The 27,876-nt window shown below is 48.6% G+C and overlaps 1 protein-coding gene across 4 annotated transcripts in view; it reads right to left on the reverse strand.

The window, feature by feature from the left end:
- Positions 1 to 4,606: 4,606 nt before the first annotated feature.
- LOC115291945 (endothelin-converting enzyme 2) overlaps positions 4,607 to 27,876 on the reverse strand; it is a 32,033-nt gene continuing 8,763 nt past the window's right edge. Inside the window, exons 1-19 of one of the 4 annotated variants that reach the window (XM_029939750.1) lie at positions 18,768 to 18,946; positions 18,402 to 18,488; positions 17,919 to 18,054; positions 17,508 to 17,723; positions 16,930 to 17,054; positions 16,691 to 16,837; positions 16,458 to 16,523; positions 12,454 to 12,642; positions 11,566 to 11,708; positions 11,066 to 11,180; positions 9,574 to 9,684; positions 8,128 to 8,226; positions 7,948 to 8,025; positions 7,345 to 7,448; positions 7,047 to 7,157; positions 6,861 to 6,928; positions 6,518 to 6,708; positions 6,305 to 6,400; positions 4,607 to 5,587 (exon numbers count right to left, since the gene is read on the reverse strand). In XM_029939750.1, the coding sequence (XP_029795610.1) occupies positions 5,411 to 5,587; positions 6,305 to 6,400; positions 6,518 to 6,708; positions 6,861 to 6,928; positions 7,047 to 7,157; positions 7,345 to 7,448; positions 7,948 to 8,025; positions 8,128 to 8,226; positions 9,574 to 9,684; positions 11,066 to 11,180; positions 11,566 to 11,708; positions 12,454 to 12,642; positions 16,458 to 16,523; positions 16,691 to 16,837; positions 16,930 to 17,054; positions 17,508 to 17,723; positions 17,919 to 18,054; positions 18,402 to 18,488; positions 18,768 to 18,806 (2,298 nt within the window). In that variant the 5' untranslated portion in view covers positions 18,807 to 18,946 and the 3' untranslated portion in view covers positions 4,607 to 5,410. Of the gene's footprint in view, positions 5,588 to 6,304; positions 6,401 to 6,517; positions 6,709 to 6,860; positions 6,929 to 7,046; positions 7,158 to 7,344; positions 7,449 to 7,947; positions 8,026 to 8,127; positions 8,227 to 9,573; positions 9,685 to 11,065; positions 11,181 to 11,565; positions 11,709 to 12,453; positions 12,643 to 16,457; positions 16,524 to 16,690; positions 16,838 to 16,929; positions 17,055 to 17,507; positions 17,724 to 17,918; positions 18,055 to 18,401; positions 18,489 to 18,767; positions 18,947 to 27,876 lie in introns of those variants that run through there. The other 3 variants (XM_029939754.1, XM_029939752.1, XM_029939751.1) reach the window with 3 other exon arrangements.

Below are 27,876 nucleotides of genomic sequence, written 5' to 3' on the forward strand. Positions count from 1 at the left end.
TTGTTTTTTAAAAAATAATAAAGCACCTAGCACAGTGTGGCTAGCACTGAATGAATGTTGGCTAAATATTTGTATAGATATAAAAGTAAAGGTCTGAAGCCCATTTTAAAACCTATTGCTTTTTTGTCACTCAGTGGTTGGATTCTGGGGATGACCTTCCATTTCCATCACCAATGACTAGTTCTGGTCTGCTGAAAGAAGTTGGGCAGTCCATAGCTGTTCTGCCTAGTCTATCTGTGGCTTCAAGACGTCTATACATTGTCATGCTTTCTTCAGTCATTTGTAGAGGTATTTCTCCTAAATCTCTCCTTTTTCCATGACTTCCTTCTATCGGATCTCAGATTTTGTCTTTTATACCAGTCATCCCAACCAAGTACCTTAGAGGAGATCAGGTAATATGGCACAAAGCACAGGCCTTTAATGGCTGGTGCCTCGAGATGAAATGTAAATGAATGTTTATTGTACTATGTTTCAACTTTTTTGTGGGTTTGAAATGTTTCAAAATAAAAAGTTGTGGGGGCAGGGGGAGGGAGGAGGAAAACATAAGCATTAGAGATGCAACAGAACTGGTGTTTAAAACCACATTCTGGGGGCATTTGAGGGGCTCAGTCAGCTAAGCGTCTGACTTCAGTTCAGTTCATGATTTCCCAGTTCATGGGTTCGAGCCCTGCGTCACGCTCTGTGCTAACAGTTCACAGTCTGGAACCTGCTTCAGATTCTGTGTCTCCCTTGCTCTCTGCCCCTCCCCCACTTGTACTCTATCTCTCTCAAAAATGAATGTTTTAAAAATCTTTTTTTAAAAAAAGAAAATGAAACAAGACAATATATATAAAGGGTCTAGCTGGGTGCTAGCAACTGGAAAGGAGCCAGTTGTCATTTTCCAACTACTTCAAATCTTCAGGGCTGAGATAAACATGCTTGTCACCTGCTCCCTAAGCCCCCAATCCTCTCTAGCCAAATACAAATGTCTGGCAGTTATTTCCAAGGCCCCATGATAATATTGATTTCCTGCCTCAAGCTTCTTTTCAGTCAAATTGCCCTCCTAGAAGCACTCCTTCCTACAATTTGGCCAAACTTCCAGCCTTGTGGCCACATTACTCTCTAATTAAGGGTATTCCATCACCTGTCCCTTCTTACCACCTTCCTTCAAATTGTGTCCATAAGCCACCCAAACTCATGGCTTGAGCTATAGAGCTACACATCTTGTGGATGGTTCCACTCCTTTGAGAACCATTCAACCCAAAGCATAATTTACATAACACCAGAAACGCTCCTGGCAGGACACAGCATAGCACTGTTTCCACTGGGTTGCTACTTTCTTTGTGTAATATTTCTCAAATAGATTCACTGTGGCCCTTCTGACTTTTACTTCCCAGGGCTGACAGCAGATGTTAGTCTCCTCTTTTCATAAGTACTGTTACAACTTCCCTTCTCCAGACTCTCACCTTGCATCATGCCCCTTTCACCTGATCATCCTAAACCTTTCATCATTTCTGAACATGCCTTGCCCCTTCAAGATGATTGGCCTTTTCACATTGCTATTCTTTCTGTATAGAATGCCCTTCACTGTTTTTTAGCTAGCAAATTCTCCCAGCTCAATGTCACCTCAGAAGCTTTTCCTGTTTTACTTTTCAAGGTATTCATTTCTTCCCTGTGCTCCCACCATACTTGATTCATGTCTCTCTTTCCCTAGATTCTGAGCTGTTAGATGACAGGAACTGCTTCTTATTCATCTTTTGCCCCTAGCACCAACCTAATGCCTTGCTTGTGGTAAGCTTTGATAAATATTCATTGAATGAATGAATTCATTTTGCATTTAGCTTCAGGTCATCTTAATGTAAAATAATGGCCCATCGGAAGTCTCTTTGGAGCTCAGAACTGGGCATCAACTGTTCTGTGGGGCATTTGGGTGGCTCAGTCACTTAAGCATCCGACTTCGGCTCAGATCATGATCTTGTGATTCATGAGTTCAAGCCCCACATTGGGCTCTGTGCTGACAGCTCAGAGCCTGCTTCGGATTCTGTGTCTCCCTTTCTCTGCCTCTCCTCTGTTCATGTACACATACTCTCTCTCTAAGAATAAACATTTAAAAAATTAAAAATAAAAAAAGAAACTGTTTGGATTCTCCACTTACACATCATGATAGATAGGCTCACTGAAAATGTGCTTATTTTATGAGGGATTCTCTTCCAACCTAAAATTTCCAGAGTGCTTCCAAGTGTGAAATCATATTGTTTGGCATCTGTGCCTCATTGTGCATGGGAATTAATCAGACTTCTCAATGGGACAGTGTAGGGTATGGCCCAGTACCTTACCAACAACTGTTCTCATATGTCCACCTGGGAGCAGTATCCTTTATTTCCCCTTCTGCCTTAACATATCAGAGCATATCACAGATGCATTTTCATCAGTTCGGCAGGGCCAGTAAGGGTAAAGATTACATCTGTCACCTGATGTTCACTTTGCCTTACCTTGCCTGTGGAACCAAGCACCTGCAGAGTGTTCAACAAACAGGTGCTACCTGGCTTAATTTCAGCTTGACATATGTTCAGGCTCCCTGCAGCTGCCTGGTTGTCACTTATGCCTGGCCCAGGGTAGCTAGGTGGCACGGAAATGTACCTGCTGGTGATGGTCTGACATCGAAGTGCAATGACACTGACCAGAAAACAGATGTCTATGCATGAGTCTAAACTCCATCATGACCTAGAAGACTAAATGTGGTGATTAAGAGCATCTGAGCTACTAGTCTGACTTTAATGTAGTCTGTCTTATCTGACATTGGAAATTATGTGATTTTTTTCTTAGTTTCTCCACTTGTAAAATAGAGACAATTAACAGAACCTTCTTATAAGTTGTTGTGGGAATTTAACGAGATTATTTTAAAGCACTGGCTTAGCAAAATAGGGACTCAGTAAATGAAAGCTGACCTTTGACCTTTTTGTACATGTGGAGCTTCAGTGCCTCAGTGGCTCACTAGTCAGCACCCTACACTGGCCTCTGAAATCAGATGTAAAGGGAAGAGCTGCCAAACCTCTCTCTCCGCCCGTTATGATCTCTGACGTTAGAAATCGCATTCTCTGTGCAACACCCAAACTTCACATGTGGTGTCTTAATATTACTAAATATCTGCAAAGCCCATGAACTCACTGCTTAAAACACCAATGCTGAACTGGTCCTCACAGATCATCTCATCCAACCCCTTGTTTTACAGACTGCTAAGGAAACTGAGCCCTGAAGAGGGGATGAGCCATGTCTAGTGTCACACAGCTAAGAAGTGGCAGAGCTGGAGCCAGAACCAGGTCTCCAGGCGTGATGGCCCTCTTCTCTCTAATACACTTTGCTGTCTCTCCCAGAGTCGTGCTTTCAGAGCCTCAGCCATGTTTTCCCTTAGTCTTAGAGATCTTGAGGCCACTGTCTTCCTTTCTGAGCAGGCAGGACCTCCAAGTAACATGACGGGGGCCCACATACAGCTCTTCATGGGGACAGGACACAGGGACAGGATACAGACTGTGGGACACATGTGCCAATGCCCGGGGATCTTGGCCTCAGCAGTAATCACCGTCAGAGCTTCATTTACCCTTCCAAACTCAACAGACACACTTCTGCTTAGTCTTTGGAGAACCCTGAGTTTACTGTGATGACTCTTTCCACTGTCTTGCTCTGGTTCTCATTTTTCAGATAAAGAAACTGGGGCTCATGCAGGTTAGAGGGAACAAACTCAAGTTCATACAGCTATCCAACTTCAATTTCAATCCAGGCTTCTTTAACAGAAGTGAAGTATTTAGGGTTAGATCTGTATAATGGAAACCAGAGCACTAATAAAATATGGTTGCCCTGGGGAATCAGATAAGCTCATCAAGGTGAAACTGCCAATAGAAGAATAGCCTGAGGGAAAGAACCATCTTATTCATCTTTGTGTCACCCACTCCTGGCATACTGTTGGTAATAAATATGCTTAAAATGATAATAAACCATGAATGCACAAATTAATAGATGAATGAATGAATAATAAAATGAGGCACCTAGCAGAGGTGCCTGGAACACAAGAGGTATTCAACAAATGCTCCTTTTCCACTCCCTTGCTCGGGTGAGGCAGAGCTGTGGTCTCTGCCTGGCTCTTTGTAGGCCTTGATGAGGGTGTATGGTGAATTAGTGACTCTCAGGAGTACTTAGCCTCAAGGCTATGGAGAAATGCATGTCTTCTCAGCCACAGGCAGAGGCAAGTGTTCTGAGCTCCCAGGAGTGGCAAGCTACCTTGGCCGGGGCTTTCCTCCAATGAAGAGTAAGGGCCACCCATCTTCCAAGCTGCCTTGGCCCAGTGGTTACCCAGACTCAGTGTTAGGCCTGGCTGCGTGCACCAGTGGAGGGCTGTGGCAAATCCTTCCACTGGTGGGGATATGACCACCAGAAAAGTACTCTACCCAGCCAAACTCAACTTCATCCCATTCCTTCATCCTGACTCTACTGCTCTGTCTTCTTATGGCTTCATATTTCTGTCCCCTGTATCTGGTGACTGAGTAAATGAGTGTCTAGAAGAGTGCCTGGCATATAGTAGGTGCTCGATAAATGTTGGTGGAATGAGTAAATGAATAAATGAAAACAGGACTGAAGGAAGAGACAGGCTGACTGATGTCTATTTATTGGCACAGGGTCCTACAGGGCCAAGACCCCTCCATCCCCACCCTCTCCCCTGTAAAAATAAACTCTATCCTTCTCTCTCCCTGCTCTATCTGCTTTTCTGCTTGGGCCAGGGAAGATCAGTCATCCCCTAAGACTTGTGCCACAACACATAGGAGCCGGCATCCCCATACATACATACCCTACATACTTCCCCTCTGAGCCCAGGGAAACCAGGAGGCAGCAGGAAGGCTCATAAAGGCCCTCAGGCTTCCACTAAGAGCTGAGTACAATTGGTCTGTCAGTGAGGGTTGGCAGGAGTTTTGGGAACAGCAGCATGAAGAACATGGAGTGGGGAGCAGCCCCCAAGGGTGGGCTAAAAGGAGCTGAATCCACTCTCACTGAGTGAGCCTCTGGGAGAAGTATGGGAGGCACACCACCCAGGCCCTGTGTGGTCAGAGTACAGCAGGCACAGCAGGTCCCAAGGCCACAAATCAAGTGATCTTAGGACCGGAAGAGGCAGACTCCTTCCTGTGGGAACCAGTGCCCCCCACCCAGGCCTCTTCCAGGCAGGGTGACATGGAAGGATGTCACAGTGAATGGTGGGGACTCCGCTGGAGGCAGGGGTACCCCCAAAGCAGAGGCACAATGTGGTGTTTGAGGGAGGCCGGGACTCATGTCACCTGTGGTGTGGAGCTGGCATTTGACCTCTCTAAACCTGGAGCAAACAGCCTTGCTGGGTGAGCTGCCCCAGGCCCTGACAACAGCCAGCCATTCCTCCCTAGCCCCAGGTCTACCACACCTCACACAGCTGCCCCGGGTTCATGGCAGAGCCGACAGGGCAGCCAAAGTGCCGCAGGAAGTCACGGGAGTTGGAGAGAGTACCCAGCACGCGGAAGCGGGCAGGGCTGTGGGGATCGGTCACCAGCCCCTCGTGAGAGCTCTCGGGTGTGCGGACTGAGCACCACACCTGTGGGCCAGGACAGACACAGGGACATATGGTGTCTAATGCAGGCAAGGCCACAGACTTGGCTGCAGCCGAGCCATCCCAGGGACGCAAACCACCTCTACCCCAGTCTCTCTGCTCAAGAAGTGTCCGGGACACAGCCAGCGTCTCAGCTACAACTCCTTGCTATCAGCATCAAGGGAGGAAACCGTGTCCTCCCTCCCAAACCCTTTGAAGGCCTTTCAGAGGTGCTCTGGACACTGGGTTGCCCAGATGCTGGGATGCATCTGAGGGGAAGAAGCATGGCCCCCGGAGGCTGCTTGCCGGAGTGCAAAGTACCTTCAGGAGACCCTGCCTGCGGACTTGCTCTGCCATTTCCTTTATTCCTGGGTAGCCCTGGATGAGCCACTTTGCCCCAAACTTCAGCTGCATCCTCCACAGCCACCTCACAGGAACATGGTAGGGATCAATCCTGCTTCCTACCCACCACCCCTCAAGCAGGACAGCCCTGCTTTTTGAGATCTGCAAAAGCCTGAAGAGTTCTCCTTCCTCAGGCCTCTTTGCATACTTTCACAAGCCCCAGCTGAGAAGCTCTGGGCACCAGGCCCTCCCAGACCACCTTCCATACTCCAACTTGGGCCCCATTTCCCAGTCCCTTTCCCGCATGCCCCAGACTTCTAATGACATGCCCAGGAGGGAGTGCGAGAGGGGCAGTCCCCAGGCCTTTTAGGAGGGTGATACCTGGGCAAATCCCACAAAGAAGAGCTGGTGATTGGTGAGCCCCACAGCCGGCAACTGCTGCTCCTCCCCGTGCTTTCTCAGCCACGCTTTGTAAGCCTGGGGTCAGGCACAGGGTGCACAAGTCCATCAGTGCTTGCCCCCCACCTCCTCCCACTGCCCGTGTCTCCCAGGGTGGGTGGGCCTCAGCCACTGGAGGCCCGCCAGGCCACTCACATTATAGGCAGCCTTAAGCCCCCCGTTGTCAGCAATGTTCTCCCCCAGTGTCTGGCGGCCGTTGAGCCTCTCCCCGTTGACCTGGTACTGGCTGTATTGCTCCTCCATGCAGGCCGTGTGATTCCGGAAGGCTGCCAGTGATTCATTCTGCCACCAGGGCCGCAGGTTCCCTTCCTTGTCATATTCGCGCCCTGAGGAGAGCTAACCTTTGCACCACACCAAGACCAGACCAGCCCTCCACCAGCCCTCCACAGACTGCAGGATCCCTGTGGCCTGCTCCCAATATCCCGAGGCCTTGCAAGAACCACCGGGAATTCTAGGCTAGAGGGGGTAACTCCTCTACCTTGGTCATCAAAGGCATGTGTCAACTCATGGCCCATCACCACACCGATGCCACCAAAGTTCAGGGCCCTGGGAGGTGAGGAATGCTGAATGAGGACACGGTAGGGGAACTTCTGGATCCCACCTCCAGCGCTGTGCTCAGCTCATCCACGGCCCCAGCACCCAGCCGCTCCCGCCTCAGACACACTTGGGGTGGTTACGGGTGTAGAAGGGGGCCTGCAGGATGCCAGCAGGGAAGACGATTTCATTCTTGGTTGGAAGGTAGTAGGCATTCACTGTCTGCGGGGTCATGCTCCACCTGGGAGACCAAAAGGGAGAGGCTGAGGCTCCTGACTCTCCTGATGCCCCTCCCAGCCCAGCAGCCCTGACCTATCCTGCAAAGTCCTTGCGCCTCTGGTTGAAATGTCTTGCCACCACCTTCCCCGGCTCTGGAAACCTCTCTACCTCTCCTGCTGCCCCAAGTGTCTATAGCCCCCCATTCTCACTGGTCCCGGTTGGGAGGCTTGCGGAGTTGGTCAGCCATCACCTTCGCAGAGAAATTGTACAAATTCAACATGTTCTGGAAAAAGGAATCTTCAGAGACTTCATACTGTGGGAGTGGCGAGAAGCAGAAAGCAAGCAAGACAACATGTTGGAGAAGATAATAGTCCCAGTTTGGCTACTAATTAGCACCTCTCTAAGCCTCAGCTTGTTTCTTCAACTGCAAAGTAAACTATTTAAGAAATAATAATTGCCAATATTTACATACCACCTCCTTCTAGTCTCACAGTAACCCTATGAGGTAGGTACTATTAGGATCCCTATTTTACAAATGAAGACACTGAGGCCCAGAGAAGTTATACAGCTTGTCCAAGGTTACACAGTCAGGTAGAAGTAGAAACAGGATTTGCGGACACTGCATTCAACCAATGCCTGTAGTCTGGCACAGAGCCAGCTTTTGAACAATGTCAGTTGCCCACACTTGCCTCTGAAAGGAACCAACAACAACCTCCTTCCCTCCCAGTGCTTGAGCCCCAATTACTGAGCCGAGAATAGAGGCCCCCACTTCCCGGGGTTGAAATTCAGCACTGGTGAGCAGAGGTACTCACCCCGTCATAAACATCATCCAGCTCTTTGGGCTCCAGGATGAAGTCCGGGAAACCAATCATATCATAGATGGCGTCTGCCTGAAGAGACCAGGTTAAGGATTCCCTTCCCAGACTCCCCCCCAAAAACTGTATCCTTCATCCCCACCTGAAGATGGCGCCCCAACCCTTGCCATGGCTCACTTTCTCCTTGGCTGCCAGGCGGGTTTTCTCATCCATCCAAACCAGCTGCCCCAGGGCTTCCTCAAAGGCAGTCCGGATCTCGCTGATCATCCCCTCAGCCTGGGAGGGAGCAGGCACGAGTTGGCTTCCACTCACACTGATGCATTCTTTCTCCCCATCCACTCTAGTGTCCCATCCCTGTTCTTTCAGGGGAGTGCCCAGACTCTTGAAATAAAGCAGAAGATCTTGGGAATATGAAAGGCAAACACCATTTGTGAAGGTGCTAAGATGGTGGGTGGCTCTTTTTCTCATTAATCTAGAATTTTAGGGGCACCTGGGTGGCTCAGAGAGTTGAGCGTCTGACTTTAGCTCAGGTCGTGATCTCACTGTTGTGGGTTCGAGCCCCACATCGGGCTCTGTGCTGACAGCTCAGAGCCTGGAGCCTCCTTCAGATTCTTTGTCTCCCTCTCTTTCTGTCCCTCCCCTGCTCATGCTGTCTCTGTCTCTCAAAAAGTAAAATAAAATGTAAAACCAAAGAAAAGAATTTTAACTGACAATAAGTTAATTGAATAAATATAATTTAATAGATTACATTGATTTTTATCTGATTGTGAAAGGAAGGCATTAATAGCAGAAAATTTGGGAAATTAGGGACTCCCAGGTGGCTCAGTTAGTTAAGTGGCCAACTCTTGATCTTGGCTTAGGTCACAATCTCACAGTTCGTGGGATCAAGCCCCGCGTCTTACTCTGCACTGACAGCACAGAGCCCACTTGGGAGTCTCTCTCTCCCTCTCTCACTGCCCCTCCCTACACACTCACGAGTGTGCGTTCCATAAAAAAACAAAAAAATAAAATTTAAAAAAAAAAGAAAATTTGAGAAATTGAGAAAAGCTGAAGAAGAAATCAGACCACTTAATAACCCCATCACTCTAAGTCCTTTTAACATTTTGATTATATACTTGGAGTGTCTTTCCTTGCCCAGATAAACATATATAACACAGAATTATGTTGTGTAACATACATATATTTTGTAAGCTACTTCTTTTCACTTAACAATGTATCATGAGTTTTAGGGCTGCCTCACAACTCCCTCTAACCACAGTCTTTCTTCTAGTCCTGTATGACTAGACATTTAAGTTGTTTTCATTTTTACATATTATAAACCATCCTGCAATAAACAGTCTTGTAGACAATACTTTAAGCGCACTCATTATCATCTCCTAATAAATAATAAGTATTATTTTTCTAACTGGATAGGCAACATAAACACACTGCAGAACATCTGGAAAATAGAGAGAACTTTAAAGGACAAAAAGAACCCCTCATAATCTCATCACTCAAAGTAATTACTGTTCATTTATTGATGAATTTCCTTTCAGTTTTTCACCCCTTCCATGTAAACACATGAATGAACAGTGAATTTTAACTAAAACAAGGGGTATTATTGGAAGAACCTTGAAGACTCACAATTTCCTTGCTTTGCCGATCAAACGTGGCCTTCACAAAGAGGGAACCCAAAGCGAAGCCAAGTGCGTCATCCGTGTTGGAGATGCAGGTCTGCCACCTTGGCGTGCAGGACTGTAAGGGACAAAGAGCCAGGCCTCCCAGAGATGGCTGTGCTCTCCGTCTGGGCTGCTCTCCTCTGTCTCTGGGGCCAGCCCTCTCAGCTCTGAACAACGGAAGCCTGGATTTGGGGCGCTGCCGTCTCTCCCTCAGACTCCAGGGAAAATAAAGGGCAGAGTGGAAAAGTGTGCCAACCCCAGCAGCAAAACATAGGAGGAACATGTGCGCTGCCTACTCTGTGCTCAGTACTCTCCTCCTTTAAAGTTTCTAAGAGGCCCACTGGGGTCCAGAAGTTTCTTAGCTCAGCTTCATATACCAGCCTTATATCCAGTCAGTCCCTCATGTCAGAAACCTGCAAGTCATCGATTCCTCCATCTCTCTACCCCTACATTCAATCTATCACCAGTGTCTCCTACCTCTACTTCTTAATCATCTCTCCTATCCACCTCATTGCCACTTCCCTGCCCTACAACACTCTCATCTCTGGCCCAAAGATTGCAGTCACCTCCTAACTAAACACTCTGATTCCATTCTCATATCCCTCCCCCACCCAGACACTCCCTTCCATCTTCCAATTAGCTGCCAGAAAGAGTATCCGGTATACAAATCTAACTGGGTTATTCTTTTGCTTAAAATCATCTCATGGTTCCCCATTGCTGAAAGAATCGAGGCCTGCCTTTTTTTTAAGACCTCACTTCTTAACAGGGCATTCAAATTCCTTCATGAACTGCCCCAGGCCCACCTCACCACCCTCAGCCTCTCAGTTACCCCATTTGCAAGCCCATACCAGAGTATGTGCAAACCCACAATGCTTATGGCCTCTAGGAATTTGCACATACTGTTCTTTCTACCTAGAACGCTCTTCTCCCTTGCTCTCTTGGTGAACTACTTCAAACGTCACCTCTTCATAAAAGTCTTTCTTGATGCTGACTCCTCCCCCAGGTAGAATGTGTTATCCCTTCCTCTGTTCTATAGCACAAAGGTCTTTCACACAGTGTGAGCACTTACCCCCCCAAAATAAAATGTTTGTTTACATCTCCATTTCCCCACTTAATGGGGCATCTTGAAACTAAGAACTGCATTTATACATCTTCTTAACCATCATCATCAAAGCTGAGCACCTCTATATACTATGTACTGGTTGGTGCTTCACTTACATTAACTCAGTCCTCAAGACAACCCTACAAGGTACTCTTGCTTCACACAACAGGAAATAGAGTCAGAAAGGTTGGGTGACATGCCCAAGGTCCCATAGGCTAAAAAACAGAGGAGTTGGGATTGAAACCAAAGTCATCTTGATTCCTACTCCTGTGCTCCATACTGTACCATGAGGAAAATAGTGCCTGACCATCAGCTAGATGGGACTGGAGGGTGGGGACAGAGTCAGAAAGCCTACCTTCTTGGTGCCATAGAGGGTCTCCAGCAGCTTCTCTTGTGCAGACTCAAAGCGGTGGTCCAGGCTTGAGGTTGTCTTCTGCACCAGGTTCCAAATCAGGTAATTGTTCAGGATGCTGGCATCCAGACCAGAACATAAGGGAAGGGCAGGTGGGGTACTATTTTCACCCCTAACCTGCTCCATGAATAATGCAGACAACAGAAGTCCTCAGAGGCATATGGAGGAGCTGTCCCAGAATTTCTCTCTCTCTCCCCTGGGACCACACACCTGCCTGCAGAAGTCACTTTGGAGAAGGTGTGGGAATAAAGAGCATAAATGGGCTCCCAGAAGCCCTAGCCTAGGGGAATAGCCTGCAGACATCCTCTTTTGATGTTTGGAAGGTTCAGGACCTTGTCAAATGCTGCTCTGTGTTTGGCTGTACCAGTCCCCCATGCCCATTCCCTGCCTGGACCTGTATGGAGCTCTAAGCCCCACCTCCCACACTCTGGGCTCCCCCCAACCTTGGCTCTGTGTGGTTGATGAGCTCTGACACCTGCTGCAAATAATCCGTCCCATACACCACCACGGGCTCAGAGTCACCCAGCTCCAGTGGTGACAGCAAGAAAGATAGAAATTCCAGCCAGTCCATGGAGGGCGCCAGGACCTACAAGCCAAATAAAAACAAGAAACAAACAAACAACAACAACAACAACAACAAAAACCCAAGAAACAAAAACAAATCTCCAGCTTCCTTGACTACCTTTCCGGCTTCCAGCTGACCCCTCCCCCATTGATACGCTGAAGCCTGGGAGCCCTTCCCATCGCCATGGCAACATCAATTAGCTGTTTGGTAGCCCCTTCCTGCAATAAATCCTTTCCCAGGCCTGAGTGCGCCTCAGTCTGGGAGCCCAATCACTTATTATACAAGCAAAAGCACCTTATGTAATACTCAGCTGGGGCATAGATATTCAAACATTTTCATAACCATTGATAAAATACCACTCTTCTGACACCACCCACGGTCCCTATATAACTGGTCTCTCCTTTCAGAATCCTTCCCCCCCTTATCCAACCTCTCCATAATCCAACGAAAGGGTTGATTTCTGGCAACTAAAGGAGATGCTTCCAAATTTCTTCTGACTGATTTGTGGACATCTCATACGAGTTGTTTTAGATTTTTTACATGATCCCTCTATGCATCCCCAGGCAACACAAAGGAAGACCAAGAGATGGCCTAGTGAAAGGTAGCCTACAATGGACCCCACTTTTCTTTCCAGGGTAGTAACAGTGCAGCTGGGAAGCCCACAAAAGCAAGCAAATGAACAGATTGGCTGCCTCAGAAAGATGACAGGAAGGCCTGTTTCAGGGGCCGGGCCCTCCCAGCTGTCTCTGGCCCTCGCCGGCCCCACCTGCAGCTCCGCAATGCTCATCTTATGATAGATCTTCTCCTCATCCCGCCGCTGGTCCTGGGGCACTGTGATGTTGGCCAGTTGTATCTCCAGCTCCAGCACCTGCCGCATCTGCTCCCGCGTGGAGGCTGGCTGTCCGCCCAGCAGCATCCCCAGCTCTTCCATGTAGTCCAGGTAGGCGGTAAGCACCTGTCAAAGCCCTGGGTCATCCTCAGAGCCCAGCAACAGGTCCTGCCCAAGGCTGAGAGGGTCTGTTCTGGCCCCCACCTCTGTTCACCATCTCTTCTGCTGACTCTCCTCACAGAAGCTTTCTTGCACGATCCTGTTTTGTTTCTGTCATACTGCTTACCAACACCTGCTAGGATCTTATTTATTTACTTGTACACTGTTGATCACTTATTTCCCAAATGAGAAGGTTAGAGCACTGTTCCAGGTTACAGCAGCTTAGACCCCTAGGGCCTACAGTGGGGCCTAGCACAGAACAGGTGCCCTGTAAATATTCGTCCAGTAGGGAGGCCTGCTTCCCACACTGCTCTGCCTTCTCATTTCCTAAAGCCCTTCCAGTTTTCCAGCACATCAGTGACCACATGCCTTCAGTTAATAACCACTGAGCGGACCCCAGGCGGAATTTGGTCACAGTAGTTTTAATCTTCCATCTCCCATCCAGCCAGGCCTCAACCTTGCTGCTTTCTCAGCTCCCCTCTAGTCTCCAAGGGGGGGGAGGGGAAGGAGAGCAGAAAAGAAATACATAGTGACCACATGTAAACACATGTATCAGACTCTGCTGGAGCTCTGTAGGTAATGTACCCTGCTTCCCTCTCACAGAAACTCCATAAAGTGGGTATTAGTTCCATTTTCGAGATGAGGAAACAAGCTTGGAAAGGCTACATGACTTGACTCATAGCACAAACTAACAGAGGGCAGAATCCGAATGTAGCTCGGGCCTGACTGTTCCAGGGCCAGCACCCCAGCTCTACCCGGGCCCAGGAGGCGCTTGTGTTGCTTCAGTCCCTGCTGGCACTTGAGCTGAATGAGGTAGAGGCTATTTTCTCTGTTCTCCACTGTAGTCTCAGGCTCTAGCCCAGCATCTGGCATATAATAGATGCTCAATAAATACGAATGAAAGGATGAGAACCTGCAAACAGACCCTCAGCACTGCTCAGCACCCACTCCCTGTGGCCCTCCTCTTAGGGGCTACTCCTCACTCTGGCCCTTTAGCTCCACCCTGAGCTCCCTTAACCTCCTCTTCCGCTCTACTGAAAAGTTTTAGATCCCTTAATATCCATTCCCTGTACTTCAAAATTTCTTTCTCCTACTCTCCTCTCCCTTGCTGCTGGTGTCAGAGGAAGAGATGTGAGGACCAATCCCAGTCGTCCCAGGTCCTGAGGGGAATGGCTGAGTCAACCAGTTCCCCTGACCATACCCGGCCCCCACCCACTTCACTTACCCACTTCTCTCCCTTAGCTGAAGACTTACATTGAGACTTTCCTGAACCCTGCTTTACTCCTAAGTTTTTATTCTATGTGAACCTTTTATGCTACAGCCTCCACTAGATGCTGGCACAGACTTCGTGCTCTACACTGAAAGACAAATTGAAGCTTTCTCTTGCCAGTTCCCAGTTGTTGAACCACGTGGTTCTCTTTTGAATTCTCAAAATTCTCTCTTCTCCTGACTCAGGTGATGTCAAACCACACATCTGTTCATGCCACTCCCAATTTGGTATTTTTTAAATGTATATACTTAAATGTATATTTTAAAATGTGTATTAAATTAGTTTGAGGGACACAGAGCAGGAGAGAGTATGAGCGAGGGAGGGGCAGATAGACAGGGAGAGAGAGAATTCCCAGCAGGCCCCGTGCTGTCGCGCAGGGCGCAATGTGGGGTTTAATCCCATGAATTGTGAGGTCATGACCTGAGCCAAAACCAAGAGTCTGACACCCAACTGACTGAGCCACCCAGGTGCCCCACCAATCTCAGTTTTGATGAGTCTCCTTTTTCCATTTATTTTGGGATAAATGCTAAATCTGACCCGCAGTGGTCATGCAAAATATGAATCTACATACTTGTCCAGAAGGACTTGGCCCACTTCCCTCCTTCTCCCCTCTCTGGTCCATCAATAGGTTATATGCCTCCCCAACTCAGCGCCTTTGCATATGCTTTTCCCTTTGCCTGAACCCTCTCCCTTTACTGCAGCCTGCTGTCACCCAAGGACTAGGCTGGTTCCCTGTGACGTTCAGTCTTGGAACACTGTGCTTCTCCCCTGTGACAATCCCAGCAACTTCACATGGGACAACTGGGCATTGAGCCACCTCCTGTCTTTTCCCCCACCTAGAGGGCAAAGGCAATGTCTTATTGACCACATGGCAGGAGGGGGTCTGGCTGAGGAATGCTCAGTGTTTGAAAACCATTGAAGGGACAAATGACTCTAGCAGTTGTTTTACTTGACAGCAGCCTACCTCACTGGTTGTCTTTCTCTCACTGCCCTTCAAATACAGGGACCTTCTTCTTTCCCTTATGTATTCTACCCCTGCCTCTCACTTCTCCTAAGCCTTCATGTAGGTTTTTAAGGAGATGGCCCTGAAGTCCTCGGCTCCCTCCAGCCTCCTCCTCTCTCCAGGACACTACCCAGCTTCCACAGCTGCCTGCTGACCTTCCCAGCTAGACATCTAGACAGCACCCAGGTCCCTCACAACCACATATCTAAAGCAAGTCTTTCCCACTCCCTGAGTGTCTGCTTAAGCTTGTATACCCCTCCCGAAACAAGCACCATATGAGGTAAGTGCTGTGATCCCCACTTTACAGATGAAGAAAGAACTTCAGAGAGAGCTTAATCAACTTGCACCAAGCTGCAGGGCTGGGATAAAAATCAAGGTCTGACCTCAAAGTCTACCCTTTTCCTGTGATGTCACACTGTCTCCTCTTCCCTAATGTGCCCTGCTCTCGTTCTTCCTACAGGTACCCCTCATTCTCCAAGGACCACTCCATTCCCCCATCACTCAGGCTTATAGCCTCATCTGTCTATCTCTTCCACCTTCTACTCCTCTCCTCTCTTCAAACACCCAGCCACCAGCAATTCATGATTTGCACTTGGTCATGTCTCTTGCATCCTCCCCTTCCTAACATTCCCTCTGCCACTGGTCACATCTAGGCCCTTACCAACTTAGAGCCTGGAGTACGGCTGACTCTTTAACCCATCTCCAGGCTCCGTCTCTTGCATCTACTTGTCACCCTTGGCTAGACTGGCCTCCCAAAGCACTGCTCACTGGGTTGCTCCTTTCCTGCTCTGGAGCATGCAACAGCTTTCGGAGACCTATACAATGAATTCAGGGTAGCATTCTAGGTTTCTTCTGCAGCTAGTTCCTATCCACCCGTCCAGCCCCTCATCTGCTTTTAGCTTCACATGCTGCCAAACTGGACCCCTTCTCATGGTCTAAGCATACCTTAGCCTTTCCTTCTTCAAGATTTTGTTTAAACTGTTCTCATGACCCAACAAGCTCTCGCCCACTCTTAGATATTCTGTAGAGCCTGGCTCCAATGCAATCTCATTAGGGAAGCTCTGAATCTCTCCTGAGGCCTAGAGACCCTCTTTTGAGCCTGTTCTCAGCTATCTAGGTCCATGAAGCCATCTACATTGAAAGCTTTGTGTGACAGTGGCTCTGGAGGTACATCTCAGAACTCCCCCATTGCACCTGGCACACAGTAGATGCCAATAAAATGTTTTCCTAGAAGAATAAAGGGGAGGAAGGAAGGAGAAAAGAGAGAAAGGAAGGAAAGAAAGAAAAGAGGATGGGAAAGAGAGGAGGGAGGAAAGGAATGATAGAAGGGAGGGAGGAAAAAATGAGGGAAGATTGAAGGAAGAAATATGGAAGGAAGGGTAGTCGGCTCACTAGGTGACAGGACAGGTTCACCTTCCCCACTATGATCCTTGGCAAAGGGAAAAGTAAACAGGAATCAGCCCAGATCAACAGAGGGGTGGGGTTGGGTGTTCTGGGGATTCTCCTTACTTTCTCATTGGCGGTCCTGTTTAGGTAGTAATCTCGAGAGGGGAGAAAGAGCCCAGATTGGTCCACCTGCAATAGCAAGTCAAGGGAGTGAGCCGTCCCCCCCACCACACACACCTGGGCTCTTGTGCAGGGGTGGGGAGTGGGGCCATCCCAGCCTGCCTGTCATAGGGAAGGGGAGTCTGGGCTCAGCAAATGGTCCATCAGTCCCTCTCAACCCTTCCCCAGACTGGTACCTGAATAACATTGCTGTTAGAACTCTTGGAGTCGGCACTGACATAGACAGTGAAGAAGGGGGTGGCCCTGTAGGTCCCGGCTACTGCCTTCAGCACTTCCATGAAGTTGCCCTGGTCCCAGGGCCCTGTGATGTTCCAACCACCAATCTGGGTAGAGACCATAGCAGAAACTATGGCACAGGGGCCCCCACAGCTTGTCCTCTCCCAGGACCTATCCTGACCTCCCCCAGGGCTCCTACCTTGTCAATGAGGTCTCTCAGTGGCTGGGCTCCCAGCTCCTCAATGCGCTCCACCTGCAGACAGGATAGGTAGAAGCGCTGTGTCTTCCGCTCCGCTTCACTGCTGGAGTTGAAAGTGGTGTTTTCTGTGAAGTAGACCACATTTTCCTGTGGGGCGGTTGGCACCTGTGCTAACTGCTGAGAGGGGTCCTGAGCCCTTGCTTGGTCCCTCTCCTTGCCTTAAGAGGCAGTCCTCCTAAGGTAGACTCAGGAAGACCATTTGAAACAGCAAAGCATGACTTCCTCTCCCCTGTCCATGGAAACCCTCCCAGATCTCTAAGTGCCACAGACTCCTCATGCCTTCCACACCTCAACAGTGATCCAAGGAGAGTGTAGAGAAGAGTCCTTTCATTATACTCGGAGACCTGTCCCCTCAAAGCCATCTCCACCTCTCAGGAACCCCTGCTCTCTGCATCCCCTAACCAGGAGCATTTGTAGTCATCCACTTAGTCTTTCAGTCATGGACATTTATTGAGTACCAAATTGTGAAGCTCTGTTCCAGGCATAAGTTGTACTTGGCACAATGGCTCCCCACTCACCAAGCAGATGTTTCAGTATGGCCTGGTTCTGGTCCCAGAGGCTGTTGAAGGTGTTCCAACGAGAACGCCCATCAGGCAGGGGATTTCTCTGAATCCAGCCTCCACAGGAAAACTGGTAAAAGTCCTCACAGGGACTCACCCCACGGTCCAGGGACTCCAGGATTTTTCCAGCCACTCGAATGCAAGCCTCTGTGAGGCAGGTGCTGTGGGATGGGTCTGTGGCAGGAAACATGGGGGGTGAGGGACTGTCGGTGGGTCTGGGAAAGACAATGCTTTGGGAAGGGCTGCAAGAAGGTTGGGAGGAGAGAAAAAAGCTGGGGGAAGACTGGCCCCAAACAAAACCTTAGTGGCCCTTGAGCCTTCAGAGTCCCCACAGCTAGGAGAGCTGGTGACAGGTGTGGGCCCACCTACCTATGTGGTACTGGACCCCCAGGGCCACAAAGCAGCCCAGAAGCAGTGCACCCAGCAGTAGAGAGACAGCTGATAAGACCAGCTCCAGTTGGGTGTGCGAGCCCAAGAAGTCTCTTGTCCTCTTCTGGAATCCCACCTGGGAACACAGGGTGACAGTGAGCTACCAAGCTGCAGGTGGTGATACAAGATCACAGAAATCCTCCCAAAGGGTGAAGACACGGCCAGTTTCCAGAGCCACGGAGCAAAGACGCTAAAGGGGTTAACTTTGGGCACAGGGGCAATGAGGCAGTCTGAGTTGAGCCCTGGGCCTGTTTAGTGCAACGTCATGGCTTACAACCGCCTCACCATAGTCCTAGCGCAGAGGCCAGAGATAGAGGGGAGGTGGGGCCAGGTGACCTTCCAGGGCAGCCCAGAGCTCCTGGGTCTGCCAGGCATCCTGTCAGGGCTGGGGCCTGGTGCGAAAGGGAGAACCCCCTTGCCCACCTCCACAGCGTCCGGGGAGGCACCGCCCTCTACGGGGGTCTCAGGTGCGTCTTCCTCCCGCAGCGTGGTCCGTTTGTACTCCACCATCTGCCAGACAGTCGGGGGCGCCAACCGAGGTCAGGCAGAGAGGGCTCTTTGCCCACGGCTCTGCCCCAGTGCCCCTGGCCTGGCCAGGCCCCCTCCTGTCTGCAGTGAGAACCCCCTCTCTCCTGCCGGGCTTGCCGGCCTGGGGCCCCCCAACCCGCGCCCCCCGCCTTGGGTACTCAGCCCAGTCTCCGCCACCAGAGCCCCAGCCGACGCCGCCGGCTCCCTCGGCCTCATCCGCTCCACCCAGTCCTCTCCCCGGAGCCCCGGGCCCCCACTTACGTTGCTACCGCCGCCCAGCTCCTGCAGCGCAACGTTCATGGTGGAGTCGGGGCGGGCGACACCTTAGGGCTCCCGGCGGCTGGCCCTCGCCCAGGCCTCGGCCTCAGTCCCGGGCCCCCAGCCCTCACCGCCGCGAGCCATCAAGGCCGCTGCCACAGCCCCTCGCTCCGCCGCCGCCGTCGCCGCCGCCCCCGCCTGCCCGAGACCCCTCCCGCTGCGGCGCAGCGCCCGGGGTGGGGGTAACGTCGGGGGAGGAGCGCGCCCGCCTCTGCCCGTCACCCTCTCTGTGCGCCCGGACCTCGCTCGGGTGCCGGCGGCCACCCTCCCTCCAGCAATGCCAAGACCCCTCTCCTCTTCAGGATCAACCTACCCCACTCCTAGCAACACCCTCTTGCAAGCCACCCATAATTTCCGTGCCTTTGACCCAGTCTCAACCCCTGGTGGTATTTCTTGGCCCAGTTCCCCAAATTGCAGGCCCTCCCCAACCCCCTTTAAACACCTTTGGGAAATTATGCTCTCAGGAGGAACATCTGCCCCCAGCGGTTCACACAGCCCCTCCTCAGCCAGCACACGCAGAGCAGAACATAGGGGTCGACCCACATTCAGGGGGTCCACACAGCATCTACCCAGAGAGCACACAGACCCAAAGTAACACAGGCAGGCAGTCAGCCCCCAACACGTGGTCCACACACACACACAGTGTATGCACTGCACACTCACCATGTATACCTCTATAAGGCACCCAGAGCCCACACACAAACTACACTGACCTTCTCTACACACACAGCACACATATACAGCGCACACACAAAGTGCATGGGCAGCACACACCGACACACATAGCCCACACTCTGAATCCACTCTTACATGTTGCTTCAAGACTGCACTTTTACTCCCCAAGATAATTGTTGTCATCAGATCATTTCAAAAAGGGAGGGTTACAGATGGTGACAAATTGGCAGGGAAAAAAACAGCCATGTACAGATATTTAAAGAAAAGACGTGTTAACACTTCTAACTTGAGGAAAGCAAACCGTTTTATTTGGGAGGTTTACAAGGGGAAAAAAAAACACCAAGCAATATTTAACTGAGAGGCAGTAGTGTGGCATCTACGCATCTGCCATCTGCCTTCCATATTGTCATTCCTTAATCAGGCCTGGTGGTGTTGCAGTCTGCTGCACTGAAGAGTGCCCGGGTTTTTTGCTACAGTTTTTTTTTTTTTAAAGTGCCTCATCCTGATCCGTCTTCCCCAGCAGAGTACATGAATTTGACCTAAGAAGGCTTAAAATGAGGGCAAATACATAATCAATTTCTTAACACTCACATCAGTCCTCAGCTTGCTGCATAAGGCTCTAACATGGAGTGCTGTTGGGGCTGAGAAAGGGTGGATGATAAACGGATCAGGTTGAGAATGTTGGATTGCTTTCTTTGGCATTTCCACCCTCTTCCCCACCCCGCCCCCCCAATCGCATGTTCTCAAGTAGGAGACATAGGAGACAGTACAGTGTCATAGGTAGGATGAAAGATTCTGGATTCAGACTCAATGTCCTCGCTTGTAAAATTGAAATAAGAATAGTACCTACTTCAAAGGACAGTGTCTGGTATATAGAGGGCACTCAATGTGTTGGCTGCTATTTTTGTGTTATTGTTGTTGTTAGAATCCTGCAGGTAGAAATGAGAATTGTAAGGCTGTAGGAAGCCTGTTCTATTTCCCAGATGGTAGAGCAGGTAGATGGGTTCTAGGTTGTTTAGGGGTTCCCTGAGCAAGAAGCTTTCACATCTAGCCATATGGGGTCTGCAGCAGCAAGACCTTGGGATATCTACTCGCAACAAGTTTCTGGAGTTGTTCATGCTCACTCTGATGACAGTGCAGCATCGCAGCAGCCTCGCCTCTTGCCCTTATCACCCCCAAAGTTGGATGAAGGGAAATATGTTAGCAGAGGCAGTCTTGGCCCATGGGAAATTCCACTATGGCATGACTATGTGAGTGTGACCAAAGCTACTATATAAGGGCATCTGGCAACAGCCTCATTAGAAATAGTCCCATGCCTACTGCAATGCCATCATGAAAATAGCAAGCTTATATAGCACTTTAGAATATGCTAGCTACTGTTCTAAGTGCTTTACATCTATGTACTCATTTCCCCTTATGGCACTTATGAAGCCATTTTACAGGTGAGAAACTGAGGCATAGAAAAGCTAAGAGTCACACAACTGAGAAGTAGCAGACCTGGGATTTAAACCCAGGCAGTTTGGCTCCTTTCTGTAGAGCACTTTGGCAACATGAATGAAAAAGAGGTTATATTTCCTTGCAATGTTAGTTGTTTGTCTTCTGCCACATTTTCTCTGAAAGGGCAAGAGGAAACACATCAGTTTTTTTTTAAATTTTTAATGTTTTATTTATTTTTGATACAGAAGAGACAGAGCATGAGAGGGGGAGGGTCAGAGAGAGAGGGAGACACAGAATCTGAAACAGGCTCCAGGCTCTGAGCCAGCTGTCAGCACAGAGCCTGACGCGGGGCTTGAACCCACGAACGTGAGATCTGACCTGAGCCAAAGTCGGAGGCTTAACCGACTGAGCCACCCAGACGCCCCAACACATCAGTTTTTAAGCCAGACAGATCTGAACAAAAATCTGGGGTCAATTCTTTATCAGCTGTATGATCTTTATCAAGTTACTTGAAAGCTCTGACCCTTAATTGCCTTTATCTGTAAAATGGGAACAAGGGTCAGTGTCTCAGAGAGTTGCTGTGAGAATTAAATGCAGCCACATATGAGATAGACTGGCACTTAGTTTTACAATGTTCTCAGTTTCACTAGGCTTAGCCTAAATGGACATTTCCTTTCCATGCCTCTTTCATGATTCAAATCATTTATTAGGCTCATAAATAGTCCTGATTCTATGGTAAACACCCTACTATGAGAGGCTCAGAGGTTGCTCTAATCTACAATTCTATTTTCCTTCCTCTATGTTTATCACCCTTGACTCTTGTTCTTCTCTCATTCTATTATTTTTTCTCTTTCTCTTTTCTGCTCTTCTTTTCCTATAGGAAAAACCTTTCTTTTGGTCTCTTTTCCCCTCTAAATGGATTGTGAATTGAGAGGGAATGGACAATGGTTTATGTGCTAAATTTACAAGAATAATGTAGTCATGAAGATAATAAGACACATTAATGTCTGGTGTTGACAAAAATGGGAAATATGGGCCCTCTCTACGTTGCTGGTAGCTTACAAATTGATATAACTTTTTTGGCAATATGAATCAAAAGATGTAAGTGTATATACCCTTTGAACCAGAAAGTCTAATTCTGGGGAATTGTTCCAGGAAATAATCATTGTCCATTGGATGTTTTTACCAATTAGCTTTTCCTGCATAACAAACCTCTCCAAACTCTGGGAATTAAAAAAAAATTTTTACTGTCTTTATTTATTTTAGAGAGAGAGAGAGAGAGAGAGAGACAGCATGAGCGGGGGAGGGTCAGAGAGAGTGTGAAACACAGAATCTAAGGACAGGCTCCAGGCTCTGAGCTAGCTGTCAGCACAGAGCCTGAGCCTGATGTGGGGCTCAAACCCACGAACCATGAGATCATGACCTGAGCTGAAGCTGGACGCTTAACCAACTGAGCCACTCAGGCGCCCCAGTTTGGGGATTTAAATAGCAAACATTGATTATTTCTTATGTTCTTCAGGTTGGTTAGGTGGTTGTTCAGTTCCAGTTCAGCTCATCTAGAGCTGGATGGCCTAGCTGAATGGCCTCACTGACATGTTTGGGCCTCCGTTGGGATGACTAGGCCCTGTCTCTATATGGTGTCTCCTCGTCCAGTAGGAAAAACCAGGCTCCTTCATATGGTGGTGTCAGGCTTCCCAGTAACAAAAAATGGGGCAAGCCTCAGTACATAAACAGTTTTCAAGCCTCTCCTGCCCCACATTTGCTAATGTCCTTACAGGGCAAAGCAAGTCAGACGGTCAAGCCCAGATTCAGGAAGGGAGAAACAGAATTTACGATTTGATTGGAGGAGCTACAAAATACTGGGACCATTTTTTCCCCTATAACATTTGCTCATCACAGCACTGTCTGTAATAACAAAAAAAACAAGAAGAATAGAAGACAAAAAAATTTGAGATCTTACTGAATAAATCAAACATCCATACAATGGGATAACAATGCAATATTTACAAATGACTGAAAGGAAGAGTTAATGCTATGGGGAAATCTCCATAAAGAGTTAAGTGGGGGAAGTAAAAGGGTTACAAAATCTTATTTTTGTAAAGCAAAAAAAGTATAAAGCACATACTTTATTGATTTATTTTTGTTTATTTATTTTGTGAGAGAGAGAATATGTGCTCAAGTACAAGTGGAGAGGGGCAGAGAGAGAATCCCAAGCAGGCTCTGAGCTGTCAGCACAGAATCTGAGCAGGTCTTGATCTCACCAAGTGAACCATGAGATCCTGACCTGAGAGGAAAGCAAGTCAGTTGCTTAATTAACTGAGCCACGCAGGTGCCCCTAAAAAGCACAGATTTTAAAATGTTTATATATCTAATGGTGAGATTACTTTTAACTCCTTCCTTATGCCTTCCTGTAAACAGTTAACAATTCTATTGTCCTGCATTTACCTAAACACTTCACATATGTTAATTAAACCCTCACAATGACCCAATAAGATATAGTCTAGCAGTAACATTGTCCCTATTTAACAGATGAGAAACCTAAGACACAGGGAAGCTAACTAACATACCCGAAGTCACCCATCAGGTAGAAAGCAGGTCCTTGATTTGATTCTGAACTCCATGAACTTTTGACTATTATTCTTTTTTTTAAAAATGTTTATTTTTGAGAGATAAAGAGAGACATAGCACCAGCAAGGGAGGGAGACCAGAGAGAGAGAGAGAGAAGGAGACACAGAATCCAAAATGGGCTCCAGGCTCTGTGCTGTCCGTGCAGAGCCTGATGTGGGGCTCGAACTCATGAACTGCGAGATCATGACCTGAGCTGAAGTCGGAGACATAACCGACTTAGCCACCCTGGCACCCCTATTATTCTTTCTTCTAAGTCAAGTGATATGTCTGGGACCAGAGTGTGGTGTTTGGCAAATGGACTATATCATTGGTTTTAAACCTTTAAAAATATCATCAAAAACTTTTTATTGCAAAATATACTCCAGAAGTATATAGAATAAAAAGATGAAATTCCATCTCCCAAGATCTCAGTACCATCCTCAGAGAAAACCATTATCAGCAGTTTAGTATGTATCCTTCCAGATCTTTCTTTTATATGCAATTACATACCTAAACACACTGTGTATGTGTGGGTATGCATATATGTGCATGTATACCTTTTCCCTATATGTTTAATTACACTCTACCCTCATTATTTAGTGACATTTGGCAGGCTTTAGAGATCTTACCATGTCAATCTACACAAATCTGCCTTTTTTTTATGTGTGTGTGATTTATCAGCTTCTGCTAAATAAAGTGAGTCCCAGAAATACCCTTTGATAGGCTGGGAACAAAGGGCCCCAAGAGAGAGTTTAAGAGAAACATAGTCATGAGAGATGTAAAAAGATGGCACAAACATATTTGTAACAGGGCGCTTGGGTGGCTTAGTCAGTTGAGCATCCGACTTCGGCTCAGGTCATGATTTCACAGTTCGTGGATTCGAGCCCCGCGTCGGGCTCTGTGCTGCCAGCTCAGAGCCTGGAGTCTGCTTCTGATTCTGTGTGTGTGTCTCTCTCTCTGCCCCTCCCCTGCTCGTGATCTGTCTCTCTCTGTCTCTCAAAAATAAATAAATATTAAAAAAAATATTTGTAACAGGTTGTATTCGTTTCCTAGGATTGCTGTAACAAAGTACCACAAACAGTGGCTTAAAACAACAGAAACTTATTCTCTCACAGTTCTGGAGGTGAAAAATCCAAAATCAAAGTAGTGGCAGGAACATACTCCCTGGAAGGCTCTAGAGAAGACTTCTTCCTTGTCTCTTCCAGCTTCATCTGGTTCCTAGCAATCGTTAGTGTTCCTTGGCTTGGTTCCCCTTCCTCACATAACCTTTTCCCCTGTGTGTATGTGTTTTGGCGCATCTATCCTCTTATAAAAACATCACTGACTGGGTTTAGGACCTACCCTAATCCAGTATGACCTCATCTAAGTTTAACTAATTACATCTGCAAAGACTTTTTTTTCCAAATAAGCTTACATTCTGAGGTTCCAGGTGGCAGGAATTTATTTGAGAGGGCCTTCTATTCAACTTGCTACACAGGCCTAAAGTTTCTACCTGAATTCAAGTGGCATTATTACTCAATTGACAAAAAGCATAGTATTCTCTTTAGAACATATGGATCAAGTCCACTAGGTTTTGAGGGACTTCCAGTTGAGAAATTCAATGCACTGTCACAAAAGTTCAAACAAACTTAGTTTCATATTAGCTGTGAATATGAATTTTCATCTAATGGGTAGGGATGCAAAACTTTACAATTTTAAGTAGAGGATAACAATTTAAAGACCCCCCTCCACCTGGGTGGCTTGGTCAGTTAAGTGTCCGACTTTAGCTCAGGTCATGATCTCATGGTTTGTGACTTTGAGCCCCACATCTGGCTCTGTGCGGACAACTCAGAGCCTGGAGTTGGCTTCAGATTCTCTGTCTTGTGCTCGGTCTCTCTCTCAAAAATAAATAAACATTAAAATTTTTTTAAAAGACCCCTCCCCAACATTTTTGCAACGTAACTGTAGCTTATATAATGCTGTACCATTCCAATTTTGCACTTAGGTCTTTTTGCTTTAATCATGACCTAGCACACACAGCAGGGACTGGAATAAGACTATTTAAGAAGGAGCTAACCAAATGAATTCCAAGTTAAGTTGTTTTCGCTCTAATCTTTTCATTCTGGAGGTAGACAAGAGAATAATTTCAATTCCCCAACAGCACTCTTATCTCATCCTTAGCAAGAACTCTCATGGTCCCATCAGCACTTTTGGTGAGAGGCAGCTCATTACCTCCCGAGACAACCCACCTCACATCAGGACAACAATTTCATCTACAAAACTGTCCTTAATGTAGGGTCTATCATCTGTAATGTTTCAGACTGGAACATGGAGGCTCAGAGATATGCATAGTATGCAAACACATGAGGAAAGCTTAGAAGGATATATATTAAAGGTTTCATGTGATTTCCCTGAAATGTCACTAGTACAAATGAATGAATTTTTAAAAATATTTTATTTTTAAGTAATCTCTACACCCAAAGTGGGGCTCGAACCTACAACCCCGAGATCAAGAGTCACACACTCCACCAACTGAGCCAGATGCCCCAAAATGACTGGTTTTTTTTTTAGATTAAAATAATTGAAAGACCTTTGTTTTCCATATTTAGTAGTAATGATCTCATTATGAAAACAATTCAGGGTCCTATGAATGTATTTTTTAAAACTATAATTATAAAGCCTTAAGTTCAAGATCACACAGAAAGTGGAAGAGCCAGGACTGGAACCCATTGCTAGATAACTTCCAATGTGAGTAGAATTTTCTGGACTCTCTCCCAGTGACCCTGAGCTCCAGGGTCTTGTCTTTCCAGGTCTCAGGGCTCCTTTCATTCCAGCTGGGCCTCCACCTCCAGCTTTGGCCCTCCTCCCAGAAAGCAGGACACAGCTGGGGAGGACTTGATAGAGATGGGACTCAGGTCTGAGGCCTTGAGTGATCTTGCGCAGATGTATTCTCTGGGACTATTCCCACCCCCAATCCTGGTCCTTGAGGGCAGCCAACATTGCGTTAGCCTCTGCATCCCTAGGGGTAGCACTTGGTGAGGAGTTGTGGGAGGAAGGAGACCCATCACCAGGCAGCTTCACTGTGTGATTTGAAGGGAGGGAAGTAAAGCGCTTCGGGGACAGTGGAGACCCCTCCGCTTGGGGTATGGATAGAATGTACGGGATGATCATTACCCTGCTCATTGCTGTCGTCACCTTCGCCGAGTGTGGGACCTCCCCGCCTCCTCAAGGCCAGTGATTGCGCCAGAGCCCCTGCGCGCAAGCAAGCAGGTGACGCCGCCGCTGACCGCCTGCTGGGGGTAAGAGCGAGAAGAGGGAGGCTTCCCGTCGGTGCAGTGAGAACTGCCACGTGATTCCCCGCGAAGACGGCAGGCGTACCCTCAGTCCCTCCCCATCTGCCTCTGAATACCCACAGGCTTGCGCCGCGTCCTCAGGCGCTCCGGGCTTCCCCGCGTCACCTGCAGCCAGGGCGCCCCCCACGTCGCCGCCATTCATTTCCTCCTACACAGCGCGCGCAGCCCGAGCCTCCAGAGCCAGGAGAACTGCGGGGCGCGGCAGGCGCTTTGAGACCGAGTTTCGGCTCCAGCAGCAGGTTGAGGGTCTACCCTGGTGAGCGCCCGTCGGCCCAGTAGCGAGATTCCTCCTAGGAGAGACCGAAATACACAGAGACTCAGGAGGGGAAACAGTGGCACGTACGTACAAAGACCAACTATGGAGACAGACAGAAGGGCAGAGACTCTTAAGACAGATGTAGACAGAGACCATGACCCAAAGCGATAAGGGGCGCAGAGACAGATACAGACACAGAGAGACAGAGTGACATACAGATAGAGACAGACACAGGAGGGCAGAGAAACACTCCAGATAAACAGTTTAAGACCCAAAGACCAACCCGACACAAATGCACCCACGGCGCCAACGCCACTTACCCGGCCGCTTGAACTGTTCCCGAATCCGCGGGATCTCACAGTCCAGCACTAACCAGTACCGGACACCCACCCACACCCTCCCGTCTCCCGGCGCGTTTCCCAGGTCCCCTCTTTCAAGTGCCGCCCAGGCTCCAGGCCCCGCCCCGCCCCCCAGTTCCCGGTCCCTCTTGCTCGCCTCCCTAGACTGCTGGCCAGACCCTCCTCCCTCTCCTCGGTTGCTTGGCTCGCTCCCGCTCCACCCCTCCCCAGTCCCGCCTCTCCCGACCAGATCTTGCACCCTTCGGCCTTTACGATTCGCCCAGTCGCCACTCCCGCCATTGTGCAGGACCCTCCCACTAACGCTCTCTGCCCTCGTTTGAGTGCTGGGCGCGCTCCTGTCCCTCCGGCCCCGCCTCTCTCCCCTGGCCGGTGCCCGCCCCACCTCC

The sequence above is a fragment of the Suricata suricatta genome, chromosome 5 (assembly GCF_006229205.1).
Source record: "Suricata suricatta isolate VVHF042 chromosome 5, meerkat_22Aug2017_6uvM2_HiC, whole genome shotgun sequence".
Classification (NCBI taxonomy): Eukaryota; Metazoa; Chordata; class Mammalia; order Carnivora; family Herpestidae; genus Suricata; species Suricata suricatta.